A 14,949-nucleotide genomic window follows, 5' to 3' on the forward strand; every position below is an offset into this window, starting at 1 on the left:
AGGTGAAACGAAATCATTATTTGTTTCTTTCCCTGTTTTATACTTCAGGGTTGTCGGGCTATTATTTGCAAACGACGGTTTATGAAGCATCGTGAAGGCACTGATCTTAAAAGGACGTTCACTTGACTATGGATTAGACTGTGCGGGGACATGGTGTTTCAGGTAATGGGGCCTTAGTGCATGCAGCGCAGTCTGAAAGCACATTTTGCGTGGAAGCGTTTTTGGTGCAGCTTATAGACACAATTTCTTTGTTTTTTTTGTCCTGGAATGACCTAAAAGTCCAACTAAGTACAATATCATGTATCAAAGTCACTAACGTCTCAGGCGTCAGGCTGTCCCTTGCATATCAATGCCATCCGGTGCATTACTGGCGGTGCTTTGAACTTTGTAAACACTACGCATTGGTTTCAACTGAACAGGATCTGTGAAATTACAGTTTGTTTTGCGGAGTGTTTACTTCAAGTTCGTGTAAAGAATTGTGGCTGTGTAGTTCCTGGAGTTTCAACTACTCCTACCGCTAGGTACTAGTATTTGATTGATCTAGTGTCCACAGATCGTTGAATTGCGTAGAGTTCAGTAGGTCTTCTGCTAAGGTCACAGCTACCGGTACGCCTGCATTGCAAATACGTCAAGACAGCAAGTCGAAGAGTAGGCCTACGGTATCCCTTTTGCCAGGAAGTGTGATCTCTGAGATGACGGGCAGGTCCCAAAACGTGGTCACAGTGGAACCACGAGCATATATCAAAACGCTTACCCTTCAAGGGGGATGGCGATGTTAGCTGGCGTTTTGATCTTCGCGTGCCTGTGCTCGAACCATCCACTTCCCCATGCAGGGACTTAGGCATGTAAGATCGGGGGTACTTTCCAAAAACGTGGTTACAGCAAGACGTTATACAGAGTCACTCATATCGTTTCTATTTGCAAGCAATCCCGGGGTGTGATTTTCGTTCTTTGTCACATCCACCCGTTGATCACTCGGGCACGGACCAAGTCAGACCCGTTGTTACTGCAATGTTCCTCGACGTTATAATACAAGCAACCTCTGCTGCAAAAAACAAAAAAACAAACATACGTTTACCCATGGCTGAATTTAATCATCGGATCAATACGAAAACTGTTCCTGAAATGAATATGTGGACCGTGTATGATAGATAATGTCACAACATTCCTATTTCAGTTCATTTTTTTATTTTTCAGTTTGCATGCAAGTCTAAAGGGAAATATCTGCTAAACATGGTTTTGTTTACGTCGTGTTCGTTCGTCAGGACCGATTGTTTCAGGAAGCACTGCACGACAATATCCTCCCTGGGATTCTATTCATCACGCTGAGCTGGCTCTCACTGGCCGTTCCATCGTCCGTGCATGCCCCTTGTACTGTCAATTTCAATCACTCATTTTGTGCACATTACACTTGACCTGAGAGCAAAGTCGAGGAAAATACAACCTACAACGTTCCTTCGATGGCAAAGAAGATTCTGGTCATATTACTGATTAGGAGTTTTGCAGCAATTGTTATCGTTCCAGCTTTTTTGGCCGCGGATTCGCTTGCGCAGCGGGGGATGAACGATCGCTTCAACAGCGCAACCACAAGGCTGCCATCGATTACAATTGTCAGCCATATCGCTTGATGGCAAAAAGCCAACTAAAAAATCCTTTGATCTTGCCGCCCGGCTAACACAATTAATCACCCATGATTAGAGTGCAATCACGAAGCGCTGGAGTGGGATATGGTATTGGAAGGGCCCGGATGTTGGCCAGAGTTTGTGAGTCGAGTCGTGTGGGGGTGGGAAAGGATCCAAATTGGTTTTGTCCAACGATTTTACTAACTTTTCACATAAGGCCTGCATTTGTTAAGGGGTTTTCGGCGGGTTGGGGAAGGGAGCATCTCAGTCAAAATTCGAAGGGAGACAATAGGTAGGGCCTATGCATTTTGTCCGCTTGTTTACATGTGCACGTTATGTTCAGGCCAGTGACTTAATAATGAGAGAGTGTTGGCAGGAGGAAGGGGGGGATGGTAGGTAGAATCGAGGCTACCTTTAAACAATTGTAAATGCCAAATCACCCCTCCTGATATGTTAGTTTCTTCGTGTATCGGCTTTTATAGGTAGCAGCACCGTCCGGTCGAGACTTGAGCTACAGCGGACGTTGGTTGCATTGGCCGATGAGGTATTGATGATTTTCTTGCTTCAGCGCTTTCGAACAACACTAGTGGTGCACCCTTGCCACAAATCAAGGAACTGGAATCGTACTGTACACGGTCTCTAGCTTTCAGGCCGAAGAAAATCATCAACCAAAACCCCATGAACTTTGTGGGTATCAAAGATAAGTCAGTTGCCACTGACATCAGTTGCAATTGACATCGTTACATGACGATAAATGCACTTCACATTTTTTTAGAACAAAGAGCAAAAATAATCTTTTTTAGAGCGTTGTGATTTGTGCATATAATTATGCATCATCAAACTATCAACTTACATACGTTTCTAGTGCCAAGTTGACATATTCTGGTGCTCATTTTACATTTCATCCCCTCGGGTTCGTGCAGGCTATTAAGGTGCACCTCCAGGCATCGGGTAGATGTAACTAGCATTTATTTGTTCGGTCTTTGACGCAGTGCGGGTATAGACTTGCAGTTGCGTGGATTCGCAATATCTGGGAGCCCATATGTTTCTTTTTCTAAGGTTATATGTTCCCTCAGCAGCATTCACTTTTCAAATCATATCTGCGTTTCTCAAGACACGGCATGTGGAAGATTCCGTCAAATTATTGCTGTTGTTGTGTTCGCTGATACAAGTACACTGACATCGATGCCGTGAACGCCCATTCGTTTCGTTGACGAAAGCCTGCTGTAACTTGATCTGATGGACAAATTGTTTCATTTCGTCTTCACGACGGTGACCCAAAAGGCCACTCCAACAATGGCGGACTTGAGTGGTGCAGGCGTAATTTCAACTCAACTTCCAGGCTCCGAATTGACTTGTTCCCACAGTAAAGTCTACGCTGACGTGTTCTATCTTTACATGTACGCAATCACCCCTGTCGCAATGTCTGGAATTGTGCTCAACGTCATTAATCTCATCGTACTACGGCATATGCAGAAAAAGGCCACGACATCTGTTTTCTTACTTCGCATGCTTGCCGGATGTGACTTATTCTTTCTGATAATTTGCATTGTGTATTTCTTTGTCCGTCCAATGTTCGTATACCTTAGGAATTCAATTGAAGTGTTCAGTCTGTCTGATGATAAGATAGCATCGGCTATTTCTTTTCTAATGGAACCGTTCTATTACTCTTCACTGCAGGCTAGGAACTGGATGATAGTCCTCGTAACCTTCGAACGATTTTTGAATATAGTCTTCCCACTATGGGCTAGGGGGCACTGCACAAAGGGTAACCTCGGTAAAGCAGCAGTTTGTATTTTCCTAGTGGCGCTCGCGTTTGCCCTGCCTGGGTATTACCACAAATATCTCGTCAATGGGAAGAATCCTTGCACTGGAGCTGTGGAACTGCAATCACGACTTCGGCAAGAGTCAAAGCCATTTCGGAACACGACGTATGTTGTTGTGACAGTCTTCGTCCCAATGTGTCTGATCTACACCATGAATATCATCCTTGTTATTTCCGTCAGAAACGCCATGCGCAGCCGACAGAGTACGACAGACAAAGAGCGCATGCGTGACGAACGCGGGCAAACACAAGCGACCTTGACCGTGATTTCCATTGTTGTTTTGTTTACCGTTTGCGAGACGCTGCCTGGCCTAGACCGGGTCATCGTCCTTTTCTCTGGAGCTCCATTCGCAAGGGACAGCCCCTTCTTTAACTACGTGAGGAAGTCTGGCTTATTCTTAATAGTTTTTGACTCTGCTATGAATTTTGTAGCCTACTGCTTTTCGAATAGGTCATTTCGACAGAGCTTTGTGGTGATGTTCCGAATGGCACAGCCATAGTAATAAGTAATTGCAAATATAGATTATAATTGATAATTGTGTCAAGCTATACTTCATACCGTGTATGTATGAAAAATTGTACTCATGGGTACTATTATAGTTGTTCAAAATTGTTAACCGATAGGGCTGTATCCCTAGACTGTTCCCTTGTGGGCTTGTGGCGTCGTGACCTATGGGGCAAAGAATGAACCCAATCATCCTTTTATTCCCAGTCAAAAATGCACCAGGTCAAATGCCTTTCAGGAGAGGAAGAATTCAGTCCCTTTATATGGGCTAATAGCCTATCAAAACGCCAAATAAGCCAACTGAGGTTTGTTTTCTGTGTGGCGCGTACAAAGTCATCAACAAACACGAAACAGGGAAAAACGAAGTCTATACGCAACCAAAAACAATCGCAGCAGTCCGAACACCCACAGCCTGATTATCGCCGTGTGTACGGATTTTGCAATTATTTTGGCTGACGGCTTCGTCAAAAATGGCATCCTCTTGTTTTGGCTGAACTTGGCAATTATGCATTGATTATTTTGAAAAAATATCCGGTCACCTTGCGTTTGCCGTCTAGGGATTTACCACCATTGATACCTTATCCAAAGGCTGAAGGGGTATAGGCATAAGAGGAAGGGATAACCTAAATCCCACCTCTCACTCTTACCCAACAGACTTTGGGGAGCCGTCTTCAACGTAGCACAATCTACGTAACACCGTAGGAAGGGGACTTAATCTATAGCCGAGGGAACTGCGGACATTTCTACGAAATTCGCTTGGGTTTTAGTATTTCTGGTTCCAAAATATAAAAATTTTGTCAGCTGATGCACAGTACAGTGTACGTGATATTTCATTTATATTGTTAAAGCAGTTCATTTACTGAGGTCTTCAATCAATTCCTTGATTACGTCACCTAGTGTTATCAAAACACATTTAGCACTTCAGCAGATTAAAAGCCTTTAAAGTTATTAGCGCTACCATATGCACAAGTAAACAAAAACAGTGCTATCTTCGAATGGTTATCTGCCAATACGGTAAATTAAAAGGTAAGATTCGATCGTTCAAAATTTGAAATTTGAAATTTGAAATTGAATTTGAGAGTTGCCAAACAATTAAATATGCCGTGATTATACATTCCGATAACGCTGTTGTGTACACTGATACAATAAAACAGTATACGTGACAGGTTTCATCGCACTCGCATGTATAGTTACTGCTGTACGGCTATGAATAATTCTAAATACCAGCGAGATAGAAAGTAAATATTGTAAATAAGGTACCATGCCTTTAATGGTTTAATGATTCCGTGTGCCGTTACTTGGTTAATGTCTTTTAAGCATGATAAAGTGTCCGTAAAATATATATCGCGTTAGATGAACTGGAATGGGTTTCAAGAATGATCACCGTGGAATTTATCTGCTACCTAAACTGAAGCTAAACTAGCTTCACATTGCCCTCATAATGGTCTTTTCGCAGTTCTAATGAAAAGGATCGAATCTGCATTCTTGCAAAAGTATTTTACCGTATTCTCTTCGTGTAAATACGAGTGTAAATCATGAGTGATATGTCCGGTACCAAAGCGATGTTGACATTTTTCACTTGTCTACTGCTGCTGAATATCTCGTGGGGAAGTGTTTCGTCCAACGCTGCACATCTATCAAACTCTGAGGTAAGTTTAGAAATGCTTTAAACTATCCAAGGAGTCATCTATAACAAGCCGGTGTAAACGTTTGCAATGTCCTAGGATAGAATGCCCGGAGAACAAAAAAATTATATTATGCAAACAGGCACCAAAACTACGGTAGTCAATTTTTGTCTTCGCTCGTTTTTCGCAAAGCGGAACAGATAAATCGGATCTTGTGTTACAGTGGTGATCCATCCCTTAAAAGCAGGAATCCAACACACCAGCTATCAGGCCATCCTCGCGGTTCCCAAACCATGTACAGTAATCAAACAGGCAACCCCTTTTGATAAGATATGTCTGTTGCAGATAAAACGAGTGCGTCGAGCAACCGGTCCACCCGTGATATCAACTCCACCTATTTTACAGATAACAGGAAATGGTGAGAAACATAGTCAACGAGATACTGAATGCTGCTGTTAACGCTTATTTTCTGTTAGAAGGGGTCCCATGCAAAACAACCTAAGTCCTGTGCATTAACCATTTGACTTTGGTTGCTTTATCTTGCAGTCCTTCATTTCGTTTTTGGAAAACATTGCACTATAGACAGACTGTTAGGTTAATGGTGGTTGACATGTAGATCAATGTCGATGAAGGTTTTGATACAATTTGCTGTAAAAAAAGGATTTTATTTGAAGGTTTTAATATTGCTACCAAAGTTATGGCGATACGGCGTTGCTACGTGTCACCGTCCTTTGAAAAGTGCGACCAATGAATCCAACGAGAGGTTATATAACATTGGTAAGCAATGCCTTACTATCGATATCATCAGCGTCCCATCCTCTCTTTCCAGTATCAGTTGCAGAGTTTCAGATCGTCACAACTGGGGATGTCGTCACCTTCACATTCGATGCGTCTAAGAATACGACATCAAATTTCGGCACGACCATATTGACCAGTGATGGAAATGTTACGTACACAGTAGCGACCGGTTGTGCTAATTGCACTGGGCAGGATATGGTAGGCAAAACAATGAAAATATGGAGGAAAAAGCAGGAAAATAGTCGATGTGCTGTACCTTTGGTCATATGTACAATGCACACTTTTATACAGAGTACTTGTGACGTTATCTGATTCCAGGCACGCATTTTGGTCTTAATCCTCAAAAGTCGGATTTGTAATTTGATGAAATTATCCATTCCGATAATCAAACAACGGATTCTGGGCATCAATGTCGTGATGATCGAGTGTAACTGACTTTGTAATGATTTTATAAATTTCAGTTTTGCCTACCACTGGAGTTTTCGAAAGATCCAATTCGACAGTCTATTTTTCATCTCTTTGCAGATCTACTTCTGTGTTCTGGACTCCAACACGACTTCTTCACACAACACAACGTGTGCGTCTTTGACAGTAATCCTAACCGATTGGCAGAGTGCACAGTCTGTCCAATTTCTGGTGAGCACAATCGACCCATTTGGTATTTTCCGCTCAACTCTTTTTTGTTTTCGCCTCCTAACTCTACGAGTGTTGCATGAAAGATTGGTTAAGACTAAAATAAGTTAGCCGTAAAGACGGGAAACTACTTGAGCGGCAGAAGGACTTCAACAGTTGACCAGTAATCAGTAATGTACATTCTTGATAGCACCGGCCACACCAAGTACCCCCCTGCTACCTTGGTGGGGTTAGAGAGGAGGAATCTGAAATAGTCCGTTCGCGATGGCTAACCCTGGTAGCTTTCGTGTGCATAGCACAATAATGCACTGCATGATGTACTATAAGATCCTATCCTAAGCATGAAATGGCAAGAATGTGTATGTCCATATCCGCTATTTATAGGGGATGATGGTCTTTATATGTCACAATTATAGACTAGCGACAGGACTTGTTTTGCTTTTAGTACCTCACGACCACCACTACCACCACGACCACCACTACAACAGCCACGCCAACCATCGCCCCAGTGGGCCTAAAACTTTGGGAAATCGTAGCCATCACAGCAGGATGCGCAGTGTTCCTCACCATCATAGCAATTGTCGCCATCTGTTGCTGCGTCGGGCGGAAGAAACCAATAGTGCCAACGGAGCCAACCCCAGAGCCGGAACAAGAAATCCGTCGACCAAAACCTGCAGAAAAGCCCGAGAAGCGAGAGTGGGAAGACGAGGACCTAGACGAACTGGATGAAGATGATGCGGCGCCATCTGTCGCCACGGACACTTACTATGATAGGCAGCGCCCCCTTCACTTAATGATCCCTGAAGAGGCGGTGACAGTAGGAGGTAAATTTGATTCGTCCTCGCTACAGACTGAACCTTTCAATGAATATATAGACAATGCGGAGAGTGTAAAACTATTTTGTTAAAACATGCGAAAGTCTTTTCCTGTTGCTCGATCGTGTTTATGTTTTTGAAGGAAGTGTCCACTTGACAAGCCCGGCTTACCAAACAGCGACTTTTTCTTGTCCTGAATGGAGAGCCGAACTCATTAATATTAAAGTAAAGTCTCCAGCTCGCCAAACAGGGTAGATTTTTACCTGTTTGGCAAGCCCAGCTGGCCGAACAGGGTGGCTTTTTAGTGCTGTTTGGCAAGCAGCTCTCCAAACAGGACAAAAAAGATGCCTGTTCGGCGAGCGGCTTGCCAAATAGAGCCGGCCTATGTTGAATGTGGACGTGCTACAGACCATGCAATTTCTATATGTTGTCTTTCCAATGATGTCATCGTTTTCCTTTTAGCACTTGGGGCAGTAGCAGCTTCGCGATCGCCAATAGCCTTCCCGAATCGACAGCGGCGAGTCAGTACCACCAGTCTTACCACAGACGACAGGCTGTTCAACCAACGATTCAAACAAATGGGATGGGAAGACATTAGTATACCAAGACCAAACTACGTCTTCAAGAAACAATGACAATGCGTGGCGTTTGGTAACCTCTCTCGCATGTGGATTTTCTATTGATAATAAAATCCTTATTGTTTTATCATATGTATTACTCGTCTTGATTACTTATTCAATAGATGCACAGATAGGCAGTGTTTTAGTATATGAACGTCATAATAACCCCCCCCCCCCCCTCGTAAATTGAAAAATCAGGGAAAAGTGCGTACGTGCTAAATAAACTTCATGTATTATTATTGTACTTTGACATGTGATAAACTGGTTGTGGTCGCTACATTTCACTGCTTTTATGTCAGGCGAATCCAATCGTCCCAACGTAATCAATTGAAATATAAATGAATACAGATACATACGGTGGCTGGGAAGTAATATGACATTATCTCTTTAAAATGAAACAAAAAATCATGATATATCTCGATCCATCTCGACGCTCTCTCGGGCGAACAAGATGATTATCTCGGGCGATGGGCTTCATCTTTATATTTCAAGAACTTTTTGTTGGAGAAAAAACAACACCAGCACTTGATTGTGGTTTAATATTGTCATCACACACATTGTCATTTTTTTCTTTCGCTGGTTAATTGCAGACTAGAAAATGCATTTCATTCGAACGTTTATCTTTCAGTTAAGCTGAATTTGTTTTCACTCGGACACACATCCTGACTCTCATGCGTTTGCAGAGGCACCATTGGGACCCACAACCACAATATTCGATGAACTATCACAGTGGTGGCAAATAGCCTTGCAAATGATAAACCACTCTCTCAAAAGATGAAACTAGTTTATGCTTTCGACAATTTTGTGGGGTGATCTTTGTGCAAATGTGGCTGCTCAGTGCATGCAAAATTAACTATTCATAGCCTAGTTGATGACAAAGCAATTGTCATAGTGTGCTCCGCGGCTCATCACTTAATGAAATGTTTTTCACCAGTCACGGCCTACTTCATTATTTTTTAGTTGATGGTTTGGTTATTGTTTCATATAGTTGCTACCGATCGTAATAAAAGAATGTGCAGACAAACGTTTTATCAATCAGGACGATGTTTGCCTCAGCAGTTGTTACGATTCTAACTGTATCATCCTTGACCGCGGGAGGTAAGCCATATGTCACGCTCTTTATCTTTTTTTCCATTTTATCGAAGTTGACTGCAGATTGCAGTCGAGGGGGAAGACCTCGACTGCAATCTTTCAATAAAGTGATGATAAGATATCCAAACTCCCCTTCAAAAAGGAGGGTATTTGCCAGGTTTGGGTGTTGCTAAAAGAAAATCTGTGACCATCTAGCCGTTGCAAAAGCAGCCAAACTCGAATGTAACTACTTTTGAAAACCTCATTCCTGTTAAAAGTGTTTTTACCAGTTGTGAGTGAAAAACAACTGTCGTGTACCATTGTGATAGGTCAATATTTTGCTGAACACTTCTATTCCAGTGAAAGAATGTCGAGACACTGTAAGAGGTTTTGAATACAGGGGAACTTTAATAAGCAAGACGAGGAAGGGGAAAAGCTGCCAAGCTTGGACAGCGAAAACTCCTCATGTTCCAAGTTACCAACCTGCTGACATAGCCACGGCATACAACTACTGTCGGAACATGCCTTCCGGATCAGACACTGGCACTGCACCGTGGTGTTACACAACGAGTTTGGACATGAGATGGGACTACTGTGATGTACCTTTCTGCGACGGTATGCCATTACGTAAGTACTCTTTGAACGCACCAGATTCGGAGGAGCCAACACTTACTTGCCGGGACCCAGTCGGACGTCCTACGTATTATTTGGGGAATAGATTTCTAGGTAGCTATAGAGGCTCAACCTTTCGTGACTGGTGAATTTAATTGATGGATATGCAGAGTATATACACCTCCCTAAAATTAGCTTGGGAAAAGATCGGAACGCTCTGTTGTTCCCCCATCTGCCAGCTTTGATACCTTTAATCTTAGCATAAGTTTTGAATTTGTTTATAATTTTATTGTACGATTCCCCGAGGTTAAGTGAGTTTTGTTGTGTACATTTCAGTGAAACAATGCAGGGATATTGTGCACGACGTGGAGTACACTGGAACACTAAGCATTACCAAGACTGGGCTGATCTGCAAGGCGTGGTCGCTAAACTTTCCTGTAGTACCAGGCGATTGGCCCAATTCCTCTAACTATTGTAGGTGTAGTATACGAGAAAACGAGCCTTGGTGTTACATTACGGAGAAGAAGGACTGGGAATATTGCGACGTTCCATTCTGCTCTGGTAGGCAACGTACTACAAGGCTGTCACTATAATGATCTGACTCCATCACATGCTTCATGGTTAGTTCGATCAATAGCAGAGTAATAACTTCTTTAGAAATTAAACCAACGCATGTGAAAACCCTACTCCTACTGTAAGTGTGGAAATGAAGATGAACCTCAAAAGCGTGGCTGGTTTGTTTGACTGAGACTTTGTAAATCATATTATATCTCAAAGCTGCTGATTTAGCCGCACCTGTTGCGATACATGCTATGGAACATTGACAGCACTCGTTGCGAGAACAAATCGTTTCTCCGTGAATTTGTCCTTCTGTCACGTGGCCTACTCCCCACCCCGCCACCCAAAAACTGTTGAGCCAGCTAAGATACGGGTTTAGTTATCTTTGATGAATCGATCTGTTGTCTTGCAGGTCCCGTCCGTCATCTGGTTTCTGCGAGATCCAAGAGCGATAATAAAATAGACGTCATTTTCACTAAACAAGCATCGGCCGTCTCGACATGTTCCAATTCCGCCACGGTGAAGGTCGCAAGCGTTGTAGAGTGTGCGGATGCATGTGTCAGGAAGTCGCCAACGTTATGTACTGGTTTCATTTACAAGCGAGTCGAGGAATGCTTTCTTGAATTATGCTGAATGTAAAATAACAGTCCTATAGATACGGGTTTTAAATACATGATGCACCACAGTACACCCAACATTTGACATTTTGTGAATTCCATGATTTGACAAATACCATTTCTGCTGAACAATTTTTGAAAGTTTGTGGGATTGATGTGTTGGAATGGGGATTTTGTTTTTCGTAGCAACCTATAAGTGAAAAGTGTATTTCAAGATAACGTTTAATCGTTCAACGCAATTTTGATAATTGTATTGTTGACTCTGAGTTGGCCTAGTAATATAACTATCATCGCAATTTTGATAATTGTATTGTTGACTCTGAGTTGGCCTAGTTATATAACTATCATCGCAATTTTGATAATTGTATTGTTGACTCTGAGTTGGCCTAGTTTTATAACTATATAACACTAATCGTGAGGCCTATTTCTTAGTCACGACCAAGTGAAGACTGAGAATATATCAGGAGATACACTGCAAAAATGAAGGTTGCATGGATTCTTTCTGTAGTAGTCCTGGTAAGATAGCAGTTTAATTTTGATTTTATTACAAGTTACAAATTTTGGTTTATGATCTGATATCAATTACAGTTAGAGGCCTCCATCCTACTTCACACAACGGCCCCGGTCTATCGTAATCGTTCGGTCGACTTAGAACTCAGCTGAGCTGCTCATCCAGCGCTTCAGTATGAATATTTCTGACCGCTACTTATGCGCTTTTCTCATTGAGTTAAATGCAAGTTAGTAAAGAGACCTCACGCTGCCAAGTGGTGTTCGAACTTATTTGAAAGTACATAGTCCTATGTGACGTCTTGGTTCACTGCAACTGACTGTCGATTATTCATTGTCAATTTCTATAAAATCCTATAACCGTACCCGCGCAATATTATTGCTCATCTTTAAATGTTTCAGTTTGGACTTTATTCGACGGAGGCTAGGCTCGTGGGTAAGTTATTCAAAAGCATTACGGCAATGGCGATTGTGATGTAAAATTACGCGCATAATGGCACGTTCACACCCGAACGGTGACCGCGCCGGAAAATTGGAGTAGGGTTACATCAACATTTCAAAACAGCTTCCATGTTTTGTCTCATGAATGTGTTGATATTTTCAGATGGTGAAAGAGATGTCGCCAGTAAACCAGGACGGTGCCCCACCCTTCCGCCTAACAGTGGTGGTATCTGCGTCCAGGGGTGTAATGGCGATAGCCAGTGTCCAGGTTATGAGAAGTGTTGTCATAACGGCTGTGGCCACACCTGTCAAACTCCCGTCAATTAAATGTTAACTTTTTGATATGTGAGATAAAATGATGTAAAAACAAAAAGTCAGTTGTGCTTTGTTTTTCTTCGTAGATGCATTGTTCAGATTGAGTGTCTTTTGTCTTTTGGTTTCTCACTTTTCAAATCATCCGAGATAACTGCAAACGTCAATCAAAATCTTCTTATTTCTAAAACACACGTCTCTTCCTTGAAATGAAAAGATGTGCATTTCTTGGTCTCCTGTGACTCAGTGCACGTTTTGGCACATTCCAACCGGGATCGGGCGGCGAAGGTTTCTTTGTTTCCGCAGCTTGGACAAGACGGGTCACGCCTCTTGAAGACTGCCTTCCTGGCCTCCTTATCACCGGATTCCTTGACAAGCGTGAAAGTAACCCGACCTAATCCTGAAGGAAATGACCCATGTATTATTTACAGTATTTTTAAATGTCATTAAGCAGTACAAATGATAGAGACCTGGAATAACCGACCAAGATGAATTGCATCTCTTGTGGGCAAAATTGCGAATAAAAGTTCCCAGAAGAGTAATGGAATGTACGTCATGTAGAGTGCGTTACCTGTAGGCCTACCTGATGTCTCTCTCCGGAACGCTTTTGGAGCTGAAGTTCTCGGTAATGTTGTTGTAGCTGAAGTTGATCGGGCGGCGAAGGTTTTTCTGTTTCCGCAGCTTGGACAAGACGGGTCACGCCTCTTGAAGACTGCCTTCCTGGCCTCCTTATCACCCGATTCCTTGACAAGCGTGGAAGTAACCCGACCTAATCCTGAAGGAAATGGCCCATGTATTATTTACAGTATTTTTAAATGTCATTAAGCAGTACAAATGATAGAGACCTGGAATAACCGACCAAGATGAATTGCATCTCTTGTGGGCAAAATTGCGAATAAAAGTTCCCAGAAGAGTATTGGAATGTACGTCATGAAGAGTGCGTTACCTGTAGGCCTACCTGATGTCTCTCTCCGGAACGCTTTTGGAGCTGAAGTTTTCGGTAATGTTGTTGTAGCTAAAGTTGATCGGGCGGCGAAGGTTTCTCTGTTTCCGCAGCTTGGACAAGACGGGTCACGCCTCTTGAAGACTGCCTTCCTGGCCTCCTTATCACCCGATTCCTTGACAAGCGTGGAAGTAACCCGACCTAATCCTGAAGGAAATGACCCATGTATTATTTACAGTATTTTTAAATGTTATTGAGCAGTACAAATGATAGAGACCTGGAATAACCGACCAAGATGAATTACATCTCTTGTGGGCAAAATTCCGACGTAATAAAAGTCACCAGAGGAGTATTGGAGTGTACGTCATGTACAGTGCGTTACCTGAAGGCCTACCTGATGTCTCTCTCCGGAACGTTTTTGGAGCTGAAGTTGTTGTTAATAATGTTGGAGCTGCTGCCGCCGATGATGTCGTTGGTACTGAAGTTTTTGGATTTTGTGATTTTGACCAGAAAAATTTCAAGAAGAGCACCATTGGCCCCGACCAAAAAGCTACTGCGTCACTTGTTTGGCTTCTGATAAATATTCGTACACTAATAAACAGAAACAAGCAGAGCTACACGAAAGGATTTACCGTTATCCATTGACTTGTGCTCGCATAAATGGATGAGCTGCAACGCCACAGAAATAAGGTAAAGTTTATCCATCTTTCAATGTTCCAGAATGATCCGAATGTTGCATGCACAGTTAGGAATGTTTTGCTGTTACCTGCTAATGTCGCAGAAGCATGCAATGGCCCTGTAGTTCCTTACCGAAAGCCCGAAATGAACAAAGTATTGGCTTCTTGGAGATTTGTAGGTGTGTGGACTCGCAGACAAAAAGTTGAGGTAACTTCGCTGCAGAAACGAGCAAATGGAATGTAGGCTATCCCATGTAATCTCACGAGATGAAGGACTGTCTTTCTTAGATCAAAAACCTAAATTTGTAGAGCCAATGCCACAGACCAATTTGACCACGAATAAACGAATAATGAGAGACACTGATTGCAGGTTTGTGACTTTCACGGATTAACTTACTGACTTTGCGTCTGGTTCCCACGATTTCATCTCGTCACAATCGGGGCTCAAGTAGCCATTCATTTATAAAAGCAGGAAGCAACTGCCAATACCCATTTGGAAAATAATGGAACAGCATTCTATTGTTTGAATACCACACAAAACTTGTCAGCAGTTTTCTGGTGGCAGGTCATGAGGACTTTTACGTCCTGAAATACCACATACCGATATACATGTATACGCACAGAAGTTAAAAGTTGCGAATACAGACCATGCATTGATAGAGCAGCCTTGGACGAAGGGCAGCAATATACGATATAGACCATCGATTCAGATCGCACAACAAAATCCTTTGTTGTTGTTGTATCTTCATCGCTTGTATTTGAATCGTC

At 42.6% G+C, this 14,949-nt stretch overlaps 4 protein-coding genes across 4 annotated transcripts; 3 read left to right on the plus strand and 1 right to left on the minus strand.

The window, feature by feature from the left end:
- Positions 1-2,714: 2,714 nt before the first annotated feature.
- Positions 2,715-3,947, plus strand: LOC135498341 (sex peptide receptor-like). The gene has a single exon (XM_064788596.1). It carries the CDS (start codon positions 2,862-2,864, stop codon positions 3,945-3,947), a length of 1,086 nt encoding a protein of 361 aa, XP_064644666.1. The 5' UTR covers positions 2,715-2,861.
- Positions 3,948-5,343: 1,396 nt separating this feature from the next.
- Positions 5,344-8,509, plus strand: LOC135498200 (uncharacterized). Its single transcript, XM_064788407.1, has 6 exons — positions 5,344-5,601; positions 5,923-5,995; positions 6,407-6,573; positions 6,901-7,011; positions 7,454-7,832; positions 8,286-8,509. Exons 1-6 carry the CDS (start codon positions 5,488-5,490, stop codon positions 8,456-8,458), a joined length of 1,017 nt encoding a protein of 338 aa, XP_064644477.1. The 5' UTR covers positions 5,344-5,487; the 3' UTR covers positions 8,459-8,509.
- A 745-nt stretch (positions 8,510-9,254) lies between these two features.
- LOC135498227 (plasminogen-like) lies at positions 9,255-11,781 on the plus strand. Its single transcript, XM_064788443.1, has 4 exons — positions 9,255-9,541; positions 9,875-10,141; positions 10,463-10,687; positions 11,097-11,781. Exons 1-4 carry the CDS (start codon positions 9,487-9,489, stop codon positions 11,315-11,317), a joined length of 768 nt encoding a protein of 255 aa, XP_064644513.1. The 5' UTR covers positions 9,255-9,486; the 3' UTR covers positions 11,318-11,781.
- A 947-nt stretch (positions 11,782-12,728) lies between these two features.
- LOC135498342 (uncharacterized) lies at positions 12,729-14,209 on the minus strand. Its single transcript, XM_064788597.1, has 4 exons — positions 14,137-14,209; positions 13,520-13,711; positions 13,145-13,336; positions 12,729-12,961 (listed from the first exon to the last, which is right to left on the minus strand). The coding sequence occupies exons 1-4, from the start codon at positions 14,207-14,209 to the stop codon at positions 12,729-12,731; spliced, it is 690 nt and encodes a 229-aa protein (XP_064644667.1).
- Positions 14,210-14,949: the final 740 nt, after the last annotated feature.

This window comes from Lineus longissimus, chromosome 13, assembly GCF_910592395.1.
Source record: "Lineus longissimus chromosome 13, tnLinLong1.2, whole genome shotgun sequence".
NCBI classification, from domain to species: domain Eukaryota; kingdom Metazoa; phylum Nemertea; class Pilidiophora; order Heteronemertea; family Lineidae; genus Lineus; species Lineus longissimus.

What these genes read in the sequence shown, in the direction of transcription:
- LOC135498341 (XM_064788596.1), top strand. Translation starts at nt 2,862, where the DNA reads ATGGACAAATTGTTTCATTTCGTCTTCACGACGGTGACCCAAAAGGCC.
- LOC135498200 (XM_064788407.1), top strand. Translation starts at nt 5,488, where the DNA reads ATGAGTGATATGTCCGGTACCAAAGCGATGTTGACATTTTTCACTTGT. An exon ending in TTTACAGATAACAGGAAATG is followed by an intron (nt 5,996 to 6,406) that starts GTGAGAAACATA and finishes CTCTCTTTCCAG; the next exon opens with TATCAGTTGCAGAGTTTCAG. An exon ending in ATTGCACTGGGCAGGATATG is followed by an intron (nt 6,574 to 6,900) that starts GTAGGCAAAACA and finishes ATCTCTTTGCAG; the next exon opens with ATCTACTTCTGTGTTCTGGA.
- LOC135498227 (XM_064788443.1), top strand. Translation starts at nt 9,487, where the DNA reads ATGTTTGCCTCAGCAGTTGTTACGATTCTAACTGTATCATCCTTGACC. An exon ending in ATCATCCTTGACCGCGGGAG is followed by an intron (nt 9,542 to 9,874) that starts GTAAGCCATATG and finishes CTTCTATTCCAG; the next exon opens with TGAAAGAATGTCGAGACACT. An exon ending in CTGCGACGGTATGCCATTAC is followed by an intron (nt 10,142 to 10,462) that starts GTAAGTACTCTT and finishes TGTACATTTCAG; the next exon opens with TGAAACAATGCAGGGATATT.
- LOC135498342 (XM_064788597.1), bottom strand. Translation starts at nt 14,209, where the DNA reads ATGGATAAACTTTACCTTATTTCTGTGGCGTTGCAGCTCATCCATTTA. An exon ending in GTTCCGGAGAGAGACATCAG is followed by an intron (nt 13,337 to 13,519) that starts GTAGGCCTACAG and finishes CATTTCCTTCAG; the next exon opens with GATTAGGTCGGGTTACTTCC. An exon ending in GTTCCGGAGAGAGACATCAG is followed by an intron (nt 12,962 to 13,144) that starts GTAGGCCTACAG and finishes CATTTCCTTCAG; the next exon opens with GATTAGGTCGGGTTACTTTC.